Source organism: Triplophysa rosa, linkage group LG6, assembly GCF_024868665.1.
Source record: "Triplophysa rosa linkage group LG6, Trosa_1v2, whole genome shotgun sequence".
Lineage (NCBI taxonomy): Eukaryota > Metazoa > Chordata > Actinopteri > Cypriniformes > Nemacheilidae > Triplophysa > Triplophysa rosa.
In genome coordinates, this window is record NC_079895.1 from 27,470,121 (window position 1) to 27,493,952 (window position 23,832).

The following is a 23,832-nucleotide window of genomic DNA, read 5'->3' on the forward strand; positions in this document are numbered from 1 at the left end:
CTTTGACAGAATTACGTTCTATGAATCTCGTGTACTTTTTCTACATTCAATTAAATATAAAAATGGATTTGGCTGGTGGTCATGTAGCTAATGGGTTTCTTTTTACTTTTTTTACATTTACACTTTATTCACTTCTCTAATTCAGAATTTATTAAACATTAACCGTAGCCCACACTGAAAAGCAGACATCATGTTAGGGCTCATGAACCGCTTTTACTACGTCGCTTCCATGCTCCTCTGATTGGTTGCTGACAGGACTGCGTCACCCGCGTGATCAGCGGGGCGGAAGTTTACTGCTTTATCCTCACGTAAGTGTTCCGTTGGTTCAGGGCTTTATTGTTTTTGTTCAGGGTGAGACAAGGTCCCTTAAAACACCACACAGGTAAGTGATATACATTTTCGATAAGACAGTAATTACAGGAGTAGGTGATGACAGGTTTTAGGTGTGTTGCCCCGCACTGGGTCAATGTGTTATGATGGTCGTCCACGTCGACCTGTTTCAGCACCCACCATGATCTTTATTTCTAACAAAATACAGGTTTAATTATAACTGTTCATCACCTGTCTCTTTATTACTGTCATAGTAACTGTGGCGAGTCCTGTAATGGCCTGCAGCTGATGTGGCCTTTGATCGCTCTCTGACATATTTAACCACGTGTGCTGAACGTGAAATGATTAGTGTTTACTTAAAGTACGTGATACAAAAATATTCACACGTTTCCTTTTTCTTCATGCTAATCTAAACCTAAAAATGTGATGTTGTCGAGAATAAGCTAATGTAACTTGATAAAGGGTCGTGAAACAAACAAAAACATTTTCCCTCAAATGTTTTTTTGCGTTAAATTTTCATTTGTGTTTGTTGAATAGTCACGCTACCGTGGGGCTTTATCCATTGAGAAGACACTGTTTCTGAATTATTCATGACATAAAACACTTGAACACAAGATGCTGTTGAATGTGTATTTATTTTCGAGTAGATTTCCAGAGAAATGGCCACGAGTTGATGCGTGATGTGATGTGCAGGCGTGTGACGTGCGTGACGTGACAGCAGCAGATGAAGGATCTCGTGTGTCATGTCGGAGATTTCTGCAGCGAGCGGTGGAGTTTCAGTGCGACGGGGTCCTTACGTCAGCATGATCACCAACCGCACCGCAAACCTGCTGATCCGCGCTGCCGCGCTCTTCACGGTGGGCGTCTTCTTAGCGCTGGTGCTCAACCTGTTACAGGTGCAGCGTAACGTCACTCTCTTCCCTCCTGATGTCATCAGCAGCATCTTCTCATCCGCCTGGTGGGTCCCGCCCTGCTGTGGATCGGCCGCAGGTACACAAACACAAGGATTGCGTGTTAAAGATCCATCCCGTGAGGAGTTTGATTGAAAGCGTTTGCTGTGGTTTGTTCAGCGTTGATAGGTTTGCTGTACCCTTGTATGGACAGTCGTCTGGGAGAGCCGCACAAGCTGAAGAGGGAGTGGTCCAATGTCATGCGCTGTGTGGCCGTCTTCGTGGGCATAAATCACGCCAGCGCTGTATCCTTCCGTCTCCGTTCACTTCTTCTCTAAAGACCCGCGTACGCGCACAAACTCACTAACAGTGAAATTAACGCGAGACTGCGCGTGAGTTTTTTTGTCTTCTAGGGATAGACATTTACGCAATGTTTTAGTATGGACTCAACGAAAGTCTTTGTACACGAGGCCCCAGCTCACACAACACGAACTTTGTTCCGATTTTGGTGTTGCAGACAGATTTCCTAGGTCTGTGACGAAACATCTGGATCGCGGTCAGAAAAGTTAGCCAACCGGCTACAGTAAGATTCACGACATGTCAGACGTAGCAAGTCGATTTTGGGATGGAAAGTTTCGTTTCATATCAAGCACTCAGAGATTCAGCTGATCTCTCTTCAGATCAGTTGTGACATGTGACAGAATAACGATTTGTGACCTTTAACGTTGTTGCTGTCAGAAGGTGGATTTTGCGAATAACGTGCAGCTGTCCTTGACGCTGGCCGCTCTGTCCGTGGGTCTGTGGTGGACGTTTGATCGGTCTCGCAGCGGGTTTGGACTGGGAGTCATCATCACCATACTGGCCACACTGGCCACACAGCTACTGGTTTACAACGGCGTGTTTCAGTGAGCGTCTCTGATAATCTCATTCATCGAACACGCGCGTGCATGTCTGTGTTTCATCGTGTGTTCTTTTGTGTGCGTGTGCAGATACACCTCGCCTGACTTCCTGTACGTTCGCTCGTGGCTGCCGTGTATCTTCTTCGCCGGCGTGATAACTGTGGGGAATATCGGACGGCAGCTGGCCCTGGTAAACTCTCATAAACACTCGCAGTGCGTTTGCTCTGAAGATCACGGGGGCCTTTGTTGATGCATTTCTCGTTTTTTCCCGCAGTACGAGCACAAAGTCAGCCAGGAGAAAATTCATCAGGATTAACCGAATGAAATAAAAGCGCTGTGATCATCTGAGGGTTCGAGGACGGATCAGTGTTGTGATGTATTCTGACTCCTTGGCTTCTGAGTGGGTCTGTGACGCCAGCGGGCTCAGTAACACTTGCTGGCGTACTGTCTGCAACGCTATTGGCTGTGGTGAAGTGCCAAACTGACTGCGATTGCTTGAACTGAAAGAGGCAGACTCCGGTGTGTGTGGCCAATAAGACAGATTATTTCCACACGTCACGGACAGAAGAAACATTGTTAGGTGTTTTGGACTTCATGCGTTACTGTGCAGGCCGATCGGTGTTTATGGTGTGCTTGCATTTCGCTCTCATAGGACGTTGATGACATACGCTGGTTAGCCTGTGCAGAAATGCATGACGTCAAACGCACCTTTTCTCTTCACACACTTTTTTTTTACTGTTTTTTCTATATGATCTTCCAACAGGTTTTTTACACCAAAAACTGCTTCAGTGAAGCGCAGGGTTTAATTTAAAACATTCTAACACTTCTCATATTCACCACCAGAGGGCGTCAGAGCACAACACACAGACGAGCTCACGTCACAAGAATCTGCAACAGTTCGATGTCACTCACCCTGCTGCTGTGATCAGAAGTAAATAATTAAACAAGTGCTTATTAATGCTTTTATGAATACTTTAATCCTTGATAACATTGCTTGTAGGGATAGTTCACCCAAAAATCAGTTTCTTTCTGCTTCAGAACACAACAGAAGATATTTTGAAGAATGTTGATAATCAAACAACACTAAACCCCATTGACTTCCATTGTATAAACACAAAATCACAGACATTTCTCTAAATATCTTCTCGTGTGTTTCATGCAGAGCAGATTTACAACCACATGAGGGAAAATAAATGACAGAATTTATATTTTTGTGTGAACTGTCCCTTTAAGATGATTTTACCTATAGCTATAACATCTTGCTTCTATTAGAATCACCTTAGATAAAAACATTTGCATTTCAGAGTTAAAATGAAATTGATTTGGACTCGCATTCCATTGAGTTTTACTGAAGCTTAATGAAACTGAAAGCTCAGACAGACACGGTCTGTTCAATGACCTCACATACATTAAGGGAAATTATTTCTGTATTATCTTGCCTGTTTTATTTCATGTTTCTTTTTTTGAAGATATTGAGTAAAGTTTTTTGAAGTGTTATTCTACAGAAACTGAATGTGAATCTGCCTTGTGGTTTACATTTCAGCACATTTACTGCTTTTGAAGGTTGATGTTACATTTGTTATTATGACATTTGCATTATTAAAAGATTGATTACATTGCTATTACAACCATTAGACTCTTTCTCTGAAAGTATACTGTAGTATGTCTTGAAGTTCTGTTTATAAACATCATAGTTAAAATTCAAGTTTAATATAGTGTCATTTTTTGTTAATTTTCTTTGAATGCATGTAAATTGGTTCACAGGGGTGTGTGTGTGTGAGATTTACAGGCTGATGTTCTGCTGTGTGTGTGTGTGTGGTCCTGTGTCAGAGCATCATCACCATCTCTGCAGACATATATCACACATTCATGTTAATGGTTAATGCTGATCTGCTCCAGATAATCCATTATATCCACCACCAGTGAGTGTGAAGAAAGTGTCAAGCGCTGGATTTATCCTCAAACACCTGCGAGACGTTCTCTCTCTCTCTCTCTCTCATCCTGATTTCACATCTTCACATTCTTTTTTAGTTTGCCAATATATGGTAAGTGTATTCAATTGTTTCTAAGAATAAATGAATACAGTTTTGTGATCAAATCAGGCATTAAATGACACACCAGAATGGGATGAATATTCTATTAAACTGAATGTTTTGTTTAGAAATTACGCTGTAGTAATAAAGAGTTGTATTTTGAAACCATTTGGAAAAGCTTTTCATAAAACAACCCTGTTGAAATAAACAGCATATGCTGGTTTGACCATCTTAAACCAGCACAAACCAGCATCAAAACATACCGAACCAAACCAGCATATGCTGTTTTTTTTCAACGGGGAAAAGACATTTAGTTACATATACCTTATTTTGATTCGATAAGAACACGTGTTATAGTTTGGTTAGCGTGAAAGCTTTCGCAAATAAATGTGGATTGAATGGATTAGTGTGGAGCCGCTGTGTGCATCCTTCACTATAGATCTGAGCCAGTAAATCTCCCGCAGCTCTGTGTCCTTCTGCTTACTGACGTCACTCCACATTTCTCCTTCGCCCCGTCTCTGTGGCACTACACGAACACTGATGCTGTGTATTTCAAGCGCTACACGCACGCGTGTCTTCACGGCTCACTGCTCATGTGTTCGGCCAGTTCTCACCTCACGCTTGATTCTCACATGAACACAGAGAGCCGCCATAACAACATACAAATATGTGATAATCATCGTTCAGTAGTAAAGTGATGTGGTTTAGCGTCAGATACCATCACAGGAACATATCCTGAAGAATTAATCTGCACACAATGTTTGCTAATACAAGTGTGTTCGTCAAGACACAATCCAGTTCTGTCATCACATACACATATAAAGATAGTGAAACGTTTCATGGTAACAGCATATACGAAAATGATTCTGTAATCATCAAGTATAGCATTACTATCGTCATCATCTCTGAGCATGACGTAAGCAGGGACAAACAGAGATCATTGAATCTGCTGTGTCTGTGAAATGACACATTTCCTCTATCCTATAACCCTTTATTTGTTTGTTTATTTGTTATTTAGTCATGTTGTTTCAAGGTAAAACACGTACAGATCTCTTGAAATCAGTGCGTGCGTCCTCACGGCCAGAGCTGAAGGCTTTCATGTTATGAACACAAACACCATACGTCCTAAAGACACAGCTCAGTAGTATTTACAACGAATGAATATTCTTCTACATGTAAACCCAACACTTCTGAGAACACTATTGTGAAAAGCACACAGGCAACTTATAGTAGAAAGTAGAGAGCAGTATGAAGTACACTCAGGGGCGGACTTAACCAATAAGCGAGGTAAGCGGCCGCTTAGGGCCCCATGAAACCAGGGGCCTCCAACAAATACCCAGAAGTTTATAAAGCATGTAAAACATATTAGTTTTCTATCATATTTTGTATGGTCAGGAGGATACAACCATTAAAATGTAACGTTATTATTACATCCGTGTTTATTTGCCTCCCCCGAATCATGGCTCAGTGGAACAAACCATTAGTGGTGCACCTCTGTCAGCAGCTCGGTGGCCAGAGTTAGAGAACGTTACGTGAGGGGAGGTTAGAGACGGTTAGAAATCAGAAGAGCGAGAGAAGATTTGCCAGCGGCAGATAATGAAACGCAAATACCCCAGCGGAGCCGAAAAAATAAGTGAGAAAAAAGAATTTGGCCAAACTTCCAAAAGTCTCTTCTTTTTTCACACAAACTCCACTGAGGCTGCTCCCACAGCAGCATCGGCCTCTCTCCCGCCACACACGGGTGGGTTTTCTACCCCGCCCCGCAAAATGATAACGTGCCTGTGAGTGCAGCCCAAGATCAGCACGCGACCAGCACACAGACGGACTGTTTTACTGAGGGACGATCCTACTTTCTGACCAAAACATTTATCAGACAAGAGCGTTGTGAGCTTATTAGGAGAGGGCCGGTTCAAATCAAAGATCTGACTTTAACAGCGATGACCGTCAATTCATATGCGGCAACTACGTCATTAATAAGAAAAACGGTGAAAAGATGAGCTTTTCGTGGCTAGTGTACAGTGTAAAAACTGATAGTGTAGTTTTCTTTTGTTGTCGAATCTTAGGTGACTGGTCCAATCTGTTCAGTGGAGATGGCCATAATAACTGTAGAAATGTGTCTTCCCTGTTAAAAATGCATAAAAGGTCTCAAGACCACAAAAATAATAATATCAAAGTGTAAACAGATGTTGTAAATAGTTCGTTTGTGAATTTAGTTTTTTTTATTTGTGAATTCATTTTTATTTCACTTTGAGACAAATTATAGACAGACAGTAAGATGTGACATACAGTTTATTTAAAAATATATAGAAAAAGTCTTGAGAACGAGATTGCAAAATAAGGGTAATAAAGAGGGCATATCATGTTGACTGTTGAGGCCCTGAAATCCTGAAATCGCTTATGGCCCCAAATCACTAAGACCGCCCCTGAGTACACTTTATCAGAGTGTTTTTACTAAGGACAATTTTGACTTCAGCACTGAAGTATTATAACGTAGCATATCTTACTACATTTCATTATTGCACAATTTATTTGACCTTATAGTTACATTAAAAACATATAGGCCTACTTTCTACTTGTACTTATTCTATAATATTATACTAATATTTGAGTAAAATACTTGAGTAAATATAAGAGGGTACTAGATTTTGAATGTACCTAAATATTAAAGAAGAAGAAAAACAACATGCATTTATGAAATGTAGTGCAGTAAGAAGCATGACATATGCTTTATAATGCAGTAAAGTCAAAATTTCCAAAGTTAAAACAACAAATACTTGAGAGTAAAAATAGCACTGTCCACCTCTGGACGAGAGGGAAATCTCATCTATTATAAAGTGTATAGTGTACAATAAAAAACAATACGGCACTACCTCACGCTCACTCTTTCCATTGAAATATTTCTTCCTCTTAAACAACTTTGTTTTAATAGAATTACTAATGGCTTTAACAGTTTACTGCATAATCCTTAAAAGATATATATATATATATATTCATATTTTAATTTCAGTTGAATAATGTCTATTTGTTATGAAAAACATGCTCTAAATAATGGGGGAAATAATGCTTTGATCGTTCTGATTTATTTAAGGGAGTGACGTATACATATTTTAAACATGATGCAATATTCTGTTATGGAAATGGATTGGAACATTCTTTGCACGGCTAAACGTTTTCACACTTTTTTATGTTTGAATCATAAACAAACGATACTACTAGAATGTCCCTAGCTGATCTAATCTAAATGTAATATCAGTCTTAACAGGCTTCAAACACTGTAAAAGGGATGAATAAACACATCTCTCCAAATGTCTCACATTTAACAGCCATATAGTGTTTTAAGACTGATGTGAAAAACTTGACTTTCTACATATAAAACAATCCTGATACTTTCTATTTCTAAGTACAACAGTGTTTTAGTGCCACATAAGGATCATGTGTTCCAGTGAAGTACATTTGAAAACGTGTCTAAAGTAGAATCAGCCTACTGTCGTTCTAAAGTAAGACTGAATCTAGTTCTGACATTTTCTGTTTCTTCATTCTCTCTTGTATTCTTGTAATCCTCACGGTATTTTAAATATTTTGACTCAATTCTTGCAATGCCAACATAACTGTTATAACTTCAACTCGAGACACACTTCTTCTCTATTCACTTCACAAATCCCTAAACCCACAAACTCACTGTTTAACTGTTAGTTAAATCTCCCTGTTGTTCTCTAGCTTCATTTAAATGTAAAGCTTTGTGTACTATATGCTTATTGTTGGATGCTGAAACAAAATGTTAAATGTTATTTTGGATAAAAGCATTTTCGAAATGTAAATGATAGTTTTCTACACTTAAACGCTGTTGTATCAGAGAATGACACAGTACATGTGTTAAATCTCTCAGATCCCACAGACAGGTGAGTGTTGTGTGTGCTGTGAATGGGTCATCATGTGCTGGGGCCTCGTCCTTAATTTGATTTTATGATGTCAAAGTGCGTATGTGTGATTCATAGATGAACGTATGCACAACTTGTGTGCGCCCCTCTTTCAGACGTGAAATCTATACATCGCAAATGATCGTGAAATTGTGTGCAGCTGAACAGTTTAAGCTCTCTGCCTTGTAATGGATGTCTAATTAATGCCATTGATATTGTTAACGTCCAAATCCTTTACGAGCGGCAAGAATGTCTTATATTTTCAAAAACCTGCAGCACTCGGACAAGCAAAACGATGTGTTCGTCTGCTCAGACCCTGACGTGGCTCTAAGCACTTTTCCACGTCAAAGGCCGTTTTTATAAATATGCCATTCCCGTGGATTTTTGCGTACGCAGACTCTTTGATCAAATCTGTGCACACGCATGCTTTATAAATGAGGCCCCTGGTGTCTGTTGGGTGTGAGTGAGGTCAAATAACTGCTTTTAAACTGCTCTGGAGCCACCTGTCCTGAGGTCAAAGGTCAGGGGGAGTCAGGCCACCAGTCAGAACAGATCATACAGAGAAACACAAGCGACACAGAACCTAAATACAGTCACACGCTGCCGTCAGAATCAACTTGAACTGTGTTTGTTATTTACGCGAGGAATGTGTTCTGTTTCAAATGTGATCTGTGGGTGTTAAAATCATTTGCTATTTGGGTGTTCCTTCACATAAGAAAATGGGTACGCCTGTAGGCGAATTCAAAATCTGCTTCGTAGTCATTCTATAATTATCATTTCAAAATATAATGAATTCTGCAACACACCTGATTTCTACAGGTTTGACATCATATTTTCATGAAGCACATCAAACAATGTTCACATGTGAATGATATAATCTAAATTCAGCTAAATTCAGAAGTCAGTACATCTGGACCTTTTCTTCCTATCTTCAGTCATCCTGCACATATGAGAAATACACACGCACACACATGTTGGGTTTCCATGTTTTATGGGGACATTCCATAGACTCAATGGTTTTTATACTGTACAAACTGTATCTCATATTCCCTCCCCCTAACCCTAACAATCACACACAACTGTCTGCTCTTTTACACTTTCACAAAAGTTCATTCTGTGTGATTTATAAGCTTGTTTCATCATGGGGACCAAAAAATGTCCCCACAAGGACAAGGGTTTTGGATATTGCCATCTTTATCTTTAATCATACCGTAGGGTTTACCCTTCCCACACACACACACACGCACACATGCAGGCACACACACGCGCACACACACACACACGCACGCACGCACACACACACACACACACACACACACACACACGTGTTCATACAGGAGGTGTGTTCATGTGCTGAGAGCTAATACCTGACTGAATGTGAGTAATGAACACTGTGTCTGTGTGTCGCCTGCAGGTCTGGGATCAGTGCTGGAGGATGATCATTACAATAATGCCTGTAAAGGTCAGCATTTGCTTAAAAATATTTGATATAATTACAATTTTAAGATGTAACATTTTCCCGGCAGAGCCATAGACATAAAGACGCCAGTAAATATCAGATCAGTGGTCAACACCCTTATGAAAATGAACTTTGGTTTGATTATAGTCAAAGTGTAGGGACTGTGTTTTTTAGGCAAATCCAGTGGTACACAGCAAAACCACCAGTGTTAAAAAAAGTCAAATTAACTCACACACACACTTCGATAGTGTGGATTATTTATACACTGTGAGTGTTAATTTGACCGTTTATAACACTGGCGATTTTGCTGTGTATGACCACAGTTTTACTACAGATAGCATCATTACAGTTTTTGCCCATTGCTTACACACTAAAACCGAATGCTTAGACCAACGCCTCAGTACCGAAACTTCTTGTAGCATACCTTAAACACATTGTCAACTTTGCACTTTGTTTGCAATTCTGTAACATACTTATTGCGAAACACTACACACGTTTTCATACATTAGACACTTTGTTCAAAAACGAAATCAACTGTGTACAGTTTGAAAGTACAGTATGTAAAAAAGAACCTAACCAATGACATCGTGTGGTGGCATTTTCAACCTAACCAATGACATCGTGTGGTGGCATTTTCTACAGAATGGTTGGACGACCTCCTCAAGGTGGAAGGGAACGGCTCTTCACTCAACAACAAGAGCTTGCCATCATTGAAATGGTGCGAGAAAATAATGCAATCTGACTTCGTGAGTTGCAACAACGCATAATTGCAAATAGAAATGAATTCAACAATATCAACAGGGTCAGCATTTCTACACAAACATAACTTCAGAATGAAGCAGCTGTACATGGTGTTATTTGAGAGGAACAGTGTCAGGGTCAAGGATCTGCGCCATGATTATGTGCAGGTATGTGTCACTTTACGTTACATACTACTGTATATATTGTGATGTGGGAATGAGGGTTCACCTGCCCTGCCTGTAGCTTGTAGCTTTTGTCTATACTGACCCAACCCAGCCCCTACTTGTGTGAAAATATAGACATTGTAGTTACTGTATGTGTTTTCAGTAACACTATTCAATATTTTCTGTTACAGACAGTTCTGGATTTGGATGCCGCCGAACTGCCACATGAGTTCATCTATGTGGATGAGGCAGGCTTCAATCTTGCCAAAACCAGGCGTCGGGGCCGTAACGTAGTTGGACAAAGGGCTGTTGTAAATGTCCCTGGGCAGCGTGGGGGAAATGTCACCTTGTGTGCTGCAATTAGTGTCCAAGGAGTCTCTAGGTCCCTACAATACAGGACAGATCTTTGCATTTTTAGATGCACTACATGCAGCTGTGCAGGACAGACCACAGCAGCCCAGGTTTGTTGTCATTTGGGATAATGTTAGTTTCCACTGGGCTGCTCTGGTCCAAGATTGGTTCAACAACCATAACCATTTCACACTTTTATACCTGCCCCCTTACAGCCCCTTTCTAAATGCAATCAAGGAATTCTTTTCAGCGTGGCGGTGGAAAGTTTATGATCGGCAACCACACGCCCGCATGACTCTTCTGCAAGCAATGGACATTGAGGAGGGATCAATCCAAGGGTGGATTCGGCACACAATGCCTAGCCCGCAAGGACATCGCCTGTCATGTTGACGAGTTCTTGTGGCCAGATCCGAACAGAAGGCGGGATCCATAATCCCCCCAGCCCCCCATCACACACACATGCACACACACAAAACAAGTATTTTTTTTTTTTTCCCCAATAGCAATTTATCCAGTAATTGTTTAGTTATCATTGTTTAATAACACCTGCTCAATGTGGTTCTAGTCAGACGGAGTTTGAGTGAGCGATGGAACTCTAGACGGAGCTCCATGAGCATCTAAACGCAACTATGATTTTCTTCCATAATAAACTTTGCTCTTTTTATTTGATCATCACTTCCTCTTCTCCCTGCTGTCCTTTCCTCTCATCTGTGATAGTAGACATCTATCTGCAGGATAATTAGATCTATCAATTTTGATGTATGAACAATATGGAATAACATCATTTTGGATTAATCACAAAATAATATAATCTAACACACTTAACTATAATAGAGAACCTCACTGAGATTAAAATCTCTTTTGTAGGAATGTCCTGGCCAAGATAGGTGGGCCAAATATACAAATACACATAACAAACAATAACATACAACATACAACAATATAACACAAGTTCTAGAATTTGATAACAGCATAAATTCAGTTTTCTCAGCTTTAAAGTGATAGTCCACCCAAAAATGAATATTCTGTCTTTACTTACCCTCTTGTCATTTGGTTTAGGGTTAGGGTATTTTTTATTTTTGGCTGAATTATCCCTTTAAAGCATTACACCTGGCTTGGATAAAAACAGATTATAAATCACTATAAATGCTTTTTTTTTTAAGAGCAGAACAATAGATAACAGCATAATCTGTGTAAAAGTGAAAACATGCATTTTCAATGTTTTCATTCAAATCATTTGTAGAATAGTAAATAATAATGGCCCCAATACAGATGCTTGGGGCACTCCCTTAAATCAACACTGTAGAACTTTTGCTCACGGCTCCCCCAGGTGGTTGATAAGCGCAATTGTCTGTTACCAGTGTTGTAAATAATGTCGCAGTATAAGCTTCCCCGTGGGCAGCGCAATACACATGAATTTGTTCACAAAGCTGATGGAACCGGTGAATGCAGAAACGTCATTTGGAAACCATGTGGCAGTCTTCCGCATGCAGGGGATGGGCGGGGCTGTGTGTACCTACCCCAAGACAGAACTTACAGAGTGTGGTTTTAGCTGCTATGAGGCTGCTCAGGTAGCAGCGGCAGCAGAATTCATCCAGTTAAGAGTTGTTCTACAACTGAAATAATTTTGGAGACATTTTTTTAAGGTTGAAAAACTACAAAGTGTTGATTTAACCACATCCAATGAGTCTGAATGTCTCACGTGCATGTGTAAGCTGTGTATCAATAATGATAATATCATTTCAAATGATTAACACCTCCTTATAAAACTAATTTAATGACTGTTGGAAAATGTGTTTAATATTTCAGATACACGTTTTAATTTATTTAAACAAGAAAAAACAATCCAATTAAACAATGCACAGAGGATACATCTGTGTGTGTGTGCTGTTGTTGTTAAGCATGAGTGATCAGAGTTCACAGTGTATATGACACACATGGCAAGACCTCTGAATGTTTAGGAAGTGAAGAAGCTTCTTTTCTTTACGCTCTGCAGGAGGCAGACATGAAGAGAGAGAGAGAGAGAGAGAGGGGGGGATAGAGCGAAACGTCTAGACTAACACTCTGAACACTGGGGCTCCTTTATTCAGCCCCTGACAATCTATATGTATTGAACCTCTGTTTCTATACATATGTGTGTGCGTTAAGTGACAAAACCGAAAGATAAAAAAATCTGAAAACCTAATGTTTTACCCTAATGATCTATATATAGATAAATAAACAAAGACAATGCTTTACCATCAGGTTGTATTTGCATTAGCTAACATGAACAGACACTGGACAATCCTACGGCTGTTATTATTCTTAGTCAATGTAAATGTTAGCGTTAACTCATTTGGATGACTCTCAATGTTTCTGATGGAAGATAAGAACAAATCATTGCTGTTATTATATTTCTATCTGTGTGTGTGTGTGTGGGTGGGTCAGGTGTTTCTCACGAGCAGGTGGGGGGTGGGGAGGACTTATGAAGTCTATTTAAAACACTTACTAACCTCATTCCTGATAAATCATTCACCTTTGACCCCGGATAGGTCATAGAGCTCATAGCAACTGTGCCGTCTTTGCCACCCACAGTCACTTGTGCTAACACACTGCATGTGTCCATCTTTCCATTAAACTCGAAAACTAGAAACTGTAGCTGATTTCAATTTTGTTCCAGATAGGCATTCACGGAACACTTGAGTTCATTGAAGTAAATCATTTAATGCAACGACAGATTTCACACCCTCTATTAACTTGAATAAAGATCATTTATTCACACAATGGTTTATAGTTTTGTGCATTGTTTCTGTAGCGAATTGTTTTGATTGTTATTCAGTAACGGTCTGCTGTAAGTGTAGATGTTTTAGCTTTAGGACACAGAAAGAAGATTGTCAGATGTGAAGTGTGTGAAGTGACTGTTATGTATTGATATCATTTCATTGGAGTTAGGTGTCGACTGGACCAATTCAGCTGCTGCAGGTGGACAATCATGTGATGAATCACTGATGAAGAGCTGAATATCTATCTGTAATTTTTAGCAAAAATGTCATTGGTTTTGTAAGAGTTTCAAAGAAGTTTTCAGATCATTTAATTCTGTGTTGGATGTTTGTTTGATTGAGGTTATGGCCAGCTCATTATCATATAGTAGTGTGTCTCTTTATGCGTGTGTGTGTGTGTGTGTGTGTGTGTGTGTGTGTGTGTGTAGCAGATGGACTCATGTCATGTTGACCTTTGACCCTGTGGTTGTAATGAGGGTTAAGAGTCGGGTGATTTGATGTAGAGGTTAATGAATTTATTTCACCTCATTAGATTAGGTCATTAACCTCTCAAACAGCACACTGAATCAAATTCCCATTACATGAATCAATTACCCAATGAATCATGACACTAATCTGATCATAACTGATTCAATACTCCAAAATCTCTATGATCATAAACTTTTGTAAAATAAACAATAATACCGTGTGTAAATTCACAGATATACAGCTGTGTTTAAAAGTGATATCCAACTTTGGCCAATTGATGTCTTTCATTCAAATATTTTTATTCTATTATTAAAGATGTGCCATGTGTGTTGTGTAGATGTGTTTGGAGTAAACAGACACATAAGCAGAGCTTACTGGGTTCAGGTCAAGGAGAATTGTTTGTAAAAAAAAATGTCCAAAAACACTGTCAAAGTTTAGTGGATGTTGTTGTATATTTTGTAGCATACTCTCCATATTTTGATGATCTAACCTGAGGGAGCATTAAAAGCAAATACACATGCCTGGACATGGAAAAACAATCTGTGTGTAAACAATAACAAAACATAGATTTCACAAGAGTGTAAACAAAAGTGTAATTGCTATTATATTTTATAATAGAAAATCAGTTTAGTTAAAACATGCACATAATAAATAATCTAATCAAGGTTAGTGACATGTGAATATGAACGGGTGTATTTGAAAGAGTTTATCTCAAAATTAGTAATATCTCAAAAAATACAGTTAAACTATACAAGAAAAAAACATTATTTTACATTTTAAAAACTCTAAATAAACATGTTTATCACAGTCTCCATTTAAACGTGTGTGTGTGTGTGTGTGTGTGTGTGTGTGTGTGTGTGTGTGTTCATGTTTGTATATCCCGGTGGGGACCTAAACCTGAATACACACCAACACATGGGGACTCGTGTCACCGTGGGGACCAAAATTGAGGTCCTCATGGGCACAAAAGCTAATAAATTGTACAGAACAATATTTTTTACAAATCTAAAAATGCAAAAAGTGTTCTATGATCTTTAGGTTTAGGGATAGGGTTAGGGATAGGGGATAGAATATACAGTTTGTACAGTATAAAAACATTACGCCTATGGACTGTCCCCACGGGGATAGTCAACCAAAGCCTGTGTGTGTGTGTGTGTGTGTGTGTGTGTGTGTGTGTGTGTGTGTGTGTGTGTGTGTGTGTGTGTGTGTGTTCACATGAGGGAGCTGTGAATGGTTTTCTCTCTCTCTCTCTCTTCCCTCTCTCTTCCCTCTCTCTTCCCTCTCTTCCCTCTCTTCTCTCTCTTCCTCTCTCCCTCTCTTCTCTCTCTCTCTCTCTCTCTTCTCTCTCTTCTCTCTTCCTCTCTTCTCTCTCTTCTCTCTTCTCTCTTCTCTCTCTTCTCTCTCTCTCTCTCTCTCTTCCCTCTCTTCTCTCTCTTCTCTCTCTCTCTCTCTCTCTCTCTCTCTCTCTCTCTCTCTCTCTCTCTCTCTCTCTCTCTCTCTCTCTCTCTCTTCTCTCTCTCTCTCTCTCTCTCTCTCTCTCTCTCTCCCTCTCTTCCCTCTCTTCTCTCTCTTCCCTCTCTTCTCTCTCTTCTCTCTCTCTCTCTCTCTCTCTCTCTCTCTCTCTCTCTCTCTCTCTCTCTCTCTCTCTCTCTCTCTCTCTCTCTCTCTCTCTCTCCTCTCTCTCTCTCTCCCTCTCTTCTCTCTCTTCCCTCTCTCTCTCTCTCCCTCTCTTCCCTCTCTCTCTCTCTGCTTCTCTCTCTTCTCTCTCTTCTCTCTCTTCCCTCTCTTCTCTCTCTTCTCTCTCTCTCTCTCTCTCTCTCTCTCTCTCTCTCTCTCTCTCTCTCTCTCTCGCTGTTTGGACGGAGAAACAGTAATAACAGGTAGACTACCTGCTGACAACATCAGGACATCCTGCAGACGTGCACACGCTGCAATTTAAAGGCCGTCTGCTCTGCATCAACGCTGGAAGTCAAAGAAAGAATCTGTAGTGTCATGCGAGCAGATGTGATGTGTGGAAGAAAGGGGTGGAGATCAGTGATTGGCACATGGTAAAAATGGCAATTATCTGTTTTCCTGTGCCGTGACAAGATATAAGACCATTTCTCACGCGGCAGGATGCTTGTGCTAAACCGCTTCCCTTTTTCAAGACTATTCGAATAACATGACTATACAGAGCATTTCGTGACACACTGTATGTTTGTTGAAAGCCTTGAACATGCCGTTAACACAAAGCTACGGAAAGCACACACGACTATTACAACCCCAAATACTGCTGCTATGAATATGATCTCAATACAGTATCACACAGGTTTTTATTGTGATGAGGTCACTCTCAATCATCTTTTGATCAGGCTATAGGAATTAATTGGACTGTATTTCTGACATGTCCCCGCCTGTTAACATAGGCTATATCACATTCATACTATTTTAAACTTCCCATGCATTCATTTAGTTTTTACACAGTTGTTGTAAACTCTCTGTGTTATAATATATATTTTTGAAGCATCAGTATGCAGCAAACTAAGATGAGTTGAACAGAAAGTGCTTTCAGTCGACAGCTCTCACCACTGAAGTGTGATATTTGATCTTTACCGTTTAGTAGCGCCATGTTTACAGACAGTGACCACGTTTACGTGACAACAACAGACATTTGCTTGTTACTAACTTTCTTATCTCTTTTTAATGTATGATTATCACAACAAGTGCTATTCAAAGTTTGATTAAAATATTCAACTGATCCCCTATAACGGCGACGCACATGTGACAGGAGAACTGTCCATCATGAACGTTTACAAAAATGCTACAATTTGATCTCCCTTTCTGTGCTCATGTCTTTAATCTTGGGTTTTTTTCACGTCTGGCTGTGACAGACATAATTATTCATTTTCTCTAAATTTGTCTTGATTTTATATCTATTCTATAGTTCAAAATGTAAAATAATGTTACACTGTAAAAACACGTTTAAACTTCATTAAATGTTTAAGTTACGTCAAATTAGCTTTATGAGTCAATTGAACTTAATTATATTGAATTGACTTAAAAAAATGAGTTGTATAACATACAACAGTCAGTTCAATATCATTTAAGTTTATTTTCAATTTAAAAAATCTATGAAGCTGTTTAATTTAAGTTTTTAAGTAGTTTATCTACAGTGTATGTATGAGGATAGAAGAGATGAATAATTACATAAATAATAATCTACATGGTTGGCTAAATAAGACGTGGTGTATTTATCTTTATGCATGAGGAGGAACCCTTAAAACTAACATCCTGTTAATAGATATAGCAGCCCAATCTTTGTTTAGTTGCAAATTTACAAAAGCAGATTAATGTAAATCAGGGGGTAAAATAGAAAAGTATAATCACCTATAAGACTAACAATTTTTAAAAGCATGTTTTTCAATATTTCAAATATTGATATTTTGTCAACAAGCCAAATTTAAATCAATTTTAATAACTCAAGAATGAATGTGTCATTGATCCTTATTATTCATCTAGTTGTTGACTTATACAACTAAATAATTTGCTAAAAAATGTCGTTTATGAAATATAACTGTGTTTCTTTCACATGAATAAAAACACATCTACATGTTTTATCCTGCGTTTTATTCACATCATGGAAGTTGTGCTGGTGGACAGATGCTCGGCGGACCACACAGAAAGTTGAGACGGGGTTTTAAACATGTTATCCACGCTCCGGGAGAAACTCCATTCCCAAAATACTGCGCGTGGAAACCCAAGCCCCTGCAGACATGAGATGTGTGCGCGTTCACTGCTCACCAGCGCTGTGCACGGGAATGCCGAAACCATGTGTGAATGCAGTGTTTACTTCTTAAGAAAGTATTTTCCACAACAAATAAAACTCATGGAAAATACATTGTGAACCCTCAAACAAAACAATATTCAAAAGAACATGTTAGAATAACATGTATTCCAGAAGCTGAAGTAGGGCTGAATAATGCCAAATTGTGGAAAGCACATATGCGATTTGAGAATTAAAGCTTCAAACGCTCAGCTGTTTAGCAAAAACGTATTAAATGCATCATTTTAATGTTATTTATATTCTGGCATTGCATTACTTTGTCAGAAATAACAATTTCGCGCGTCACTTGACGTTAACTTACCAATATGAACAGTTTAGCCTTTACAAATTGTAAAAGTTTTACAAGTTATAATAAATGGATTTAAGTGTAATCGCATAACCATTTACAAATTGATTGCGTATTTATTTGCAGTAGGATTATCCACATCGGTTAGACGTGATGTGTGTGTGTGTGTGTGTGTGTGTTTGTTTGTTCAAGGTTCTCTTCAAGTTCAACTGCATTTATTCAAACGGTTTTATCCTCCTACTCAAAGGTCAATATATATATGTTATATACATACATAGCCTATACATATATGAAGAGTTTGGTTCCAAAATGAGATAACTCCGTTTTTTACTTTTTTCAAAAATCATGTTTTTTTATTATGTTGTCATGTTTTTATTGTGTTTTATTGTGTTAGATAACTCTATTTCTTTTTAGTTATTATGGCATAAATCAAAACCAACTGAAGTTTGATTGATTGAAAAATTATAAAAACTGAGTTTTTATACTATACTTTATATAGCTTCGTTATTATTAAAAATACATAGCAATTAAAAAAGGTATATATATATTTTTTTTTCATGCACAGACAGATTTGTGGATATTGCTGTTTCCATCATTTCTACATTTCTATCATTTCTACGAAAATTCTCATCGCAGGATCTTTCTAGAGAGTTTTCTCACTACAGTAACCATTAGGCCTAATCTAACATATGCCTACTTGAAATGTTTCTTGATACAAAAATATAGATGTGTATTTTAGAAAGAGGGCCTCACAAAAGATTCATAGAGGTCCCTTCTAAAGATCATTGTAAAAAATGCTACTAGTTTCTTAAATATAACTTTTAGGTCTTCTAAAACCAAACTCATTCCACGAAACACAATAGTTAAATTCCTGTCAGGAATCATGCATTAGTCACAAGGCTATTTCTTTTGTGGTTTTCAGATGTTCTAGAAAAAGATCGATTTGCTGGCCATATCTTAATCAGGTGTAACTGGCTTTTGATGTTGACAGTTGGTAATTCCTGCAGTCGGTCGAGCCTGCCCGGGCGCGCCATGCGCCACAACGAATTCAACCACAGACATGTTGCATGACATGCAAACGGCATATGACGCGGTGAAATGTTGCCGCGGGCCGAGAGCTTCTGAAACACAACAAACAGCGTTTGCCATCTGGATGAAGTGTTCAAGATTCTCTGTCATCTTTGATTTGATTCATCGGTTTTAAGAGCCAAGGGCATGCCCACCACACACACACACCACCACAGAAGCCCGCTACTGCTCCCACAGCCATGCGCGTGCACACCTCTCAGTGTTACGTTTTCTCAATACACAAAAACCTTTGGCGGAACAGAGAGGTTCTGTGGATATTAAATTAACCTTTCAGTATAGGCTTCTTTTTGAATGTACAATAATATAAGTATTATACAGTTGCTAATAAAGGTGTTATAATAAAAAGCTCTTCTGACTTTCACTTTAATTAAAAGAAAATTTATTGAACAAACAAATAAATTGAAAAGTATTTTTTTACTATTATTATTATTATTGTTGTTTTCATTTTAACAATTTTATTTATAAAAATAATTATTTCCGTTGACAATACACATTTGTGCTTATACGTTTGCTTGTTTAAACCAAAAATATTCAGTCTTGTTCAATTGGGCATTTAATTCATGTGATGTATTAAGTGTTTCTGCTTAATTTATTTTAAATAAATTGTTTAGTAATTATGGGTTTTATTTGTATAGATACGGAAAATGTTTGACATATGTGAGAAAATATATGGCAATTTTTCAGGTATAAAAAGTTTATTTGGATACAACATTAAATATAGTAAAGAATAAAATTTTACATTTGAACATTTCCCCTTTTCCCAAGACGAAAAAAGATCATTATATGAGATTATTATAAAATGTAACTGTAAACATTGATCGAAAATCTTTGGCACGAAGAAGCTGTTTAATCGGCAAACTAGAATCCAGGCAAATAAAAACCTGAGAGTGGAAGTAAAAAATCGTATTAATCTGGATTTAAAGACCGTCCTTAAAATCCGAATCGAATTCCAGTTTTGTTTTCACTGGCCGGTCTAGACACCCCCTCTCTGTCCCAGGTGGATGTCTAGTGTTCATCCTCGTTCTCGTGCAGGGTTCTCGAGCTGCTGGAATGGTTATACAGGCCCTGTGCCATCAGCTGGAGCGCCAGGCCGTTCTTATATCCGCTGGATTTCTTGATTTTCGCGCGTTTATTCTGGAACCAGATTTTAATTTGTGACTCGTTCAGCTTGAGCTCGTGCGCGAGGACCCGTCGCCGTTGCTCGGTGATGTAACGGCTGTTCTGAAACTCAGTCTTCAGTCTCTGAAGCTGCTCGGCTGTGAACGCCGTTCTGGGTCGCTTGTCCTCGCTCGAGTTTTTCTTCTTTTTCAATTTCCGGGTCCTCGGGCCTTGTGTGAAGACAACAATGAGACGAAGCCATGAATAACATCTCATTAAAAGATCACTGGACTGTCCAGTAGATTTCGATCATTATACAAATACCATAAAATATGATTTGCTATTTAATTAACAATGTAAACGTTTCTGTCAAATCATAAAAACATAAACATACAATGAGCATATAACGGCAGTAGTTTTGTTTTTGTCGTTCTTTTGATCAGACAGCTGTGCATCCTAAAAACGATATGGCTACTGATTATGCATATATTAGGCTATAATATATATTATATTATAGATTGTATACTGGCTTTGATGGCCAGTGCTTGTGCTTTTTTTTTCACAATTCAAACAAGCGACAAAAGACAACAACGCCGCTGCTCTCAAAGACAACGATGGAGGCGAAAAATCCTGTTAGTAAAAGTAAAAAACAATGACACCACAGGTGTGGTTTCTTAACCGTTATTATTTACCCCGCTACATAGTTAAACAAGAACTGCAGTACAATTGTATGTTGAAGTATAACCGTATCATTTCTTCCTTGCAAGGTTTAAAAAAACAGAACACACAAAAAAATCCTACAAATGTTTTTTTACAGCTATGCCATAGAAGAACTAAGTAACCCAAAAAAGTAAAAGTTCCCCAAAATAACCATTTACTCAAAGATTATAACAAAACGCTAACCCTTTTATTTTGTATAATCTAAAGAACTTTTTTCTATTAAGAAACTTTTTCGGTTCTTCGGATGTTAATGGTTCTCTATGGAACCATTTAGACAACAATGCTTTTTAGACAACGGCTTCGTGAAGCACATTTTTAAGATTGTAGATATGTAATGTTTTTTTCACAAATAAAGATAATCTACTTATTTTCTTGTAATAACTCAAAAATAAACCCCGTAGTTTTAGGAAATAAATACGCTTTAACACAAAAATGATAAATTAAACTGTTGAAATGAATGAACGGCGTTAAATTTAATTGCAAGGCAAACACTACAATTGCAAAACTACGTATAATGGTAGGCCTATAGGTCAATCGTGCGCAATAACTGATTTTTATGATTCTTTTTAATATTTTGTTTGAGTATATTTTTTTATTTTTGTTCAGTTCCTATTGAATCGATCCCTTCAACTATCTGTACGCTTCAGTTAGCCTGTATAAAATAAATGTTCTTTTCTTAAAAAAGATTTAAAGTAGATGTTACCAAAACAAATAATACAAACAATTGAAAAAAAATTAACGATTTTTTTCGATATCTAATCAATCAGAATATTATGTTATTCGTGCATTATTGTTATTTCTCGTGTTTTATTGCTATATACCGCAATAATTTAAATATAAAAAATACTGTATTCTTATGCAACATTATGAAATATTAACAATTCTATTGAAAAGGATTTATGCCTTACAAAAGTCGTTTTACACAGTAGCCTGAGTGTATCGCGTATATACACTCATTATTGCTTTGCTTTTGAAAAAAAAAACGATTAAAAGTAATGTCAGAATGCTTGCTTTGAGTTTATTTATTTTTTTGGACGGGGGGGTACAAAAGCTGTGTACTGAAACACAAGGTTCTTTCCATAAGTTACAGCCTTACCAGAAGACGGCCGGTCAGAGTATCTCGTGCAATAAACCCAGGCGGGCCACAGAACCTGCCGGGCGGAGGTTTCACCACTATCCGAAGCAACGGATGCTTTTGGTGACTGAACTCCATTGGCATCGTCTGCTTCAGAATGTCTCTTACTGGACGGGCACGAAACGCTGGAGGAGGCTGAAGATGAAACGCTGTCAGTACTGCAGTTGGAATCGGGGAGAGTCTGTGAAGCGCGCGCGCCCGGACCCTGCGCCCTTCTGCAGCCGAAATCGGCTCTCAGGATGTCTTCGATGAAGAAGTTGGTGATCCTGTGCGCGTGGCCTCCAGCCTGTAACGCGTGAAGTGCTGGCGAAGGCAGGTTCGATCTGCTCTCATCTTCACTCTGATCTCGCTGTTCATCCATCATACAACCTGCGCTTTGATATTCGCCCCACTGCTTGGATTCTATCCGATTCGCCTCCAAATATAACCACAAACAAACGTTATCTATGTATCCATGACAGCGCGCAAATTACCTGCGAAACTGAGCACATTTTAGAAGTCAACTTGTTGACATGAGGAGAGAACGCTTCACTGTACGCGCGTCTGAGTTTTCAGCGGGTTGACAGCAAGCTGCCCCGTTACCCGTCCACAGTTTTGACACCTCTCTTTCTGGAACTACAACCACTCACAGTCGCCCACTCTAACCGGAAACACATCACATCAGATGTGTGAGGAGCCTATCCACGACAGAAGATCTCAATGCCGTTCGGGAGCGTCCAATACTTTCCATTCCACTTACCACACTGCCCAGAGATTCACTCAACCCTCTCAGACCATCAAATCATTTCTGAAAATCACTTCTCTTCCACGAGAATGAATTTAGAATAAACAAACACATTTCTAATAAAGATATTAGGTAAAGCGTATAAATAAATTATTTAAGCTCTAGAACAATTCAACAATCCTTCAATTCTAAAGCCAAAGCGTTTAAGAGATAAAATTCTTAATATGCTTTTCATTACAATGCGTTATTAAAATAAGCCTATACTTATTAAAGGACGATGGGATCAAATAACAACAAAAATACACGTCACGTGTTAAATTTGTGTAGCCTTTATCAAACGGAACTATAAACTAGTTTTTAATATCTTAATATAAATTAAATGTATTCAAGTGAAATGTTTGTGTAATGTGGACAGTATCGTCGGCTCATAAATACATGCCGCTGATGATGATAGTTCCGTTCCGCTACACCAAAAGCTTTGTCTGCACAAATAACTGCATTTACAGCTAAATGTCCTATCATTAACTCCACACTGCTCTTTTTCTGTCACTATGATAAATGCATTGTTGTTGATTTTTTTGTTAAACAAACGTAAACAGGCAAATAACCGTTAACCATCCAATCATTCCAATCCAATAACTGCTCATTTTTTCACCATATATGTATTATATTGTTTAGTAATGTTGTTTATTACATTTTTAATGATCCTTATAACAGATTTAGATTAATATCAACTATACACATGTGTAATGTATTAATGTACAATCACATATAATTATATAAAAAACATGCAAATCATGAAATTGTTCAAGTGCACATTTGTTAAGTGGTATCGGCAAAATAAGGACTCATTTTTAAATCAACTTCGAATGCTGAATGTATCCAGTGTCTAGGTCTGTGACCTGTTTAACAACACAGTGCAGTTCAAGCTTCACATCAGATCAGC

At 38.4% G+C, this 23,832-nt stretch overlaps 2 protein-coding genes across 6 annotated transcripts; one reads left to right on the plus strand and one right to left on the minus strand.

The window, feature by feature from the left end:
* Nucleotides 1–196: 196 nt before the first annotated feature.
* Nucleotides 197–3,824, plus strand: insig2 (insulin induced gene 2). Of its 5 annotated transcripts, none has more exons than XM_057335556.1 (6): nt 197–308; nt 1,024–1,320; nt 1,401–1,525; nt 1,959–2,125; nt 2,210–2,309; nt 2,394–3,824. In XM_057335556.1, the coding sequence occupies exons 2-6, from the start codon at nt 1,074–1,076 to the stop codon at nt 2,433–2,435; spliced, it is 681 nt and encodes a 226-aa protein (XP_057191539.1). In that variant the 5' UTR covers nt 197–308; nt 1,024–1,073; the 3' UTR covers nt 2,436–3,824. The 5 variants fall into 5 exon arrangements, with proteins under 5 accessions (XP_057191539.1, XP_057191534.1, XP_057191535.1 ...); XM_057335551.1 differs by having other exon boundaries at nt 273–382; nt 978–1,320; XM_057335552.1 differs by having other exon boundaries at nt 273–382.
* A 16,071-nt stretch (nt 3,825–19,895) lies between these two features.
* On the minus strand, nt 19,896–23,554 carry en1a (engrailed homeobox 1a). Its single transcript, XM_057336181.1, has 2 exons — nt 22,124–23,554; nt 19,896–20,537 (listed from the first exon to the last, which is right to left on the minus strand). Exons 1-2 carry the CDS (start codon nt 22,524–22,526, stop codon nt 20,215–20,217), a joined length of 726 nt encoding a protein of 241 aa, XP_057192164.1. The 5' UTR covers nt 22,527–23,554; the 3' UTR covers nt 19,896–20,214.
* Between the last annotated feature and the right edge of the window lie 278 nt (nt 23,555–23,832).

What these genes read in the sequence shown, in the direction of transcription:
- insig2 (XM_057335556.1), top strand. Translation starts at nt 1,074, where the DNA reads ATGTCGGAGATTTCTGCAGCGAGCGGTGGAGTTTCAGTGCGACGGGGT. An exon ending in GTTTACAACGGCGTGTTTCA is followed by an intron (nt 2,126 to 2,209) that starts GTGAGCGTCTCT and finishes GTGCGTGTGCAG; the next exon opens with ATACACCTCGCCTGACTTCC. An exon ending in TCGGACGGCAGCTGGCCCTG is followed by an intron (nt 2,310 to 2,393) that starts GTAAACTCTCAT and finishes TTTTTCCCGCAG; the next exon opens with TACGAGCACAAAGTCAGCCA.
- en1a (XM_057336181.1), bottom strand. Translation starts at nt 22,526, where the DNA reads ATGATGGATGAACAGCGAGATCAGAGTGAAGATGAGAGCAGATCGAAC. An exon ending in CTCTGACCGGCCGTCTTCTG is followed by an intron (nt 20,538 to 22,123) that starts GTAAGGCTGTAA and finishes TCTTCACACAAG; the next exon opens with GCCCGAGGACCCGGAAATTG.